This window comes from Diaphorina citri, unplaced genomic scaffold (assembly GCF_000475195.1).
Source record: "Diaphorina citri unplaced genomic scaffold, Diaci psyllid genome assembly version 1.1 scaffold15529, whole genome shotgun sequence".
Lineage (NCBI taxonomy): Eukaryota > Metazoa > Arthropoda > Insecta > Hemiptera > Psyllidae > Diaphorina > Diaphorina citri.
Window position 1 is genome coordinate 1 of NW_007392892.1, and position 1,160 is coordinate 1,160.

Below are 1,160 nucleotides of genomic sequence, written 5' to 3' on the forward strand. Positions count from 1 at the left end.
TGGGGTGAATTGTGTACTTACGTGGAGACAGCACAGTAGAGGTGTGGGTGTGAACATCTTGTTCTTGTTTCTCGAACAGACTTTGTTGAATATTTGTGTTTTTTGTGTTTGCAGGCTGATAGTGTAATGTAGGCGATTGTATGCAGTTTGAGTTGGTTAAAGGGTGTATGGTGAAATGATTGTTTGAGTAGCAGTTAAGAAATGGGTAAACTAATTTTCTAACATCTATGTAGGTTGCCTTAGATATTATTGAAAATTATTTTTGAAGGATTCAAATTCTCTTTTTGTCTGAATTTTGACAACCTGTTTGTCCTGTTCATTCTTCTTCAGAAGTATGTAGCCGTCCTTTATCCATACAAATCGTATGTTCTTCTCCTTTGCGAATGTCTTGATTTCCGCCAATAATAGTTTGGTGGTCACAGTCACATGCTCATGAATGAAGAGGTCACTAGCAGGGAGATGTTGATTCACATGCTTCGCATTCAGATTCTTCTTCTCGCCCAGGCTGCGCTTGAACTCCTTGTACTTGGTCAACCAGATGTTGCGCATGTACCGTGATCTCAGGTGAACAATGATGGACCTCTTTGTAGTATTTTTATTCTTCGTGTTCACTCTATGAGCGACCTGAATATCTCCTGGCACGATATCCGGAATACCTATCGTTTCCCCAATCTGGTGAGCTATTGCAATACAGTCCTCGCCTTTTGTTTCCGGGAAGTTTCTCAATTCTATGTTGCATATGCGGGATCTGTTCTCCAGATGATTCATTTTCTCCTCGAGATCAAGGATTTTATTGTCTCTATCCTTCAGTTTTTCTTCCAGAGTCCTCACTTTCTCTTCCAGAACTCGAATAACTTCTTCCTTGTTTGAAGTGATGAACGCTGTGAGTGTTTTGAATTTCTCATCCAGGTACTCCTTATCATAGTTGGATGGGTGGCTGGTGGGAGGGTTGTGGTTACTGCCAGTGGCAGGCGCAGTGGTAGGATTTGGGCTGTTGGTTGTACTAGCCCCTGTTCTGGTACCCATCTTGCATGAAGCACACTTAAATACGGCCTTTGTGGACGGTTTCATGCTATTGAACGCCTTTTCAGTGAGTGATGTACAGAAGTAATGATACGGCTTGTTACATGCTGTACACGTGATACAGTCCATATGAAGTA

The 1,160-nt window shown here is 41.9% G+C and overlaps 1 protein-coding gene across 1 annotated transcript; it reads right to left on the reverse strand.

Annotated features, from left to right (window-relative positions):
* Positions 1-246: 246 nt before the first annotated feature.
* On the reverse strand, positions 247-1,152 carry LOC108254174. The gene has a single exon (XM_017449168.1). The coding sequence runs from the start codon at positions 1,150-1,152 to the stop codon at positions 247-249; it is 906 nt and encodes a 301-aa protein (XP_017304657.1).
* Positions 1,153-1,160: the final 8 nt, after the last annotated feature.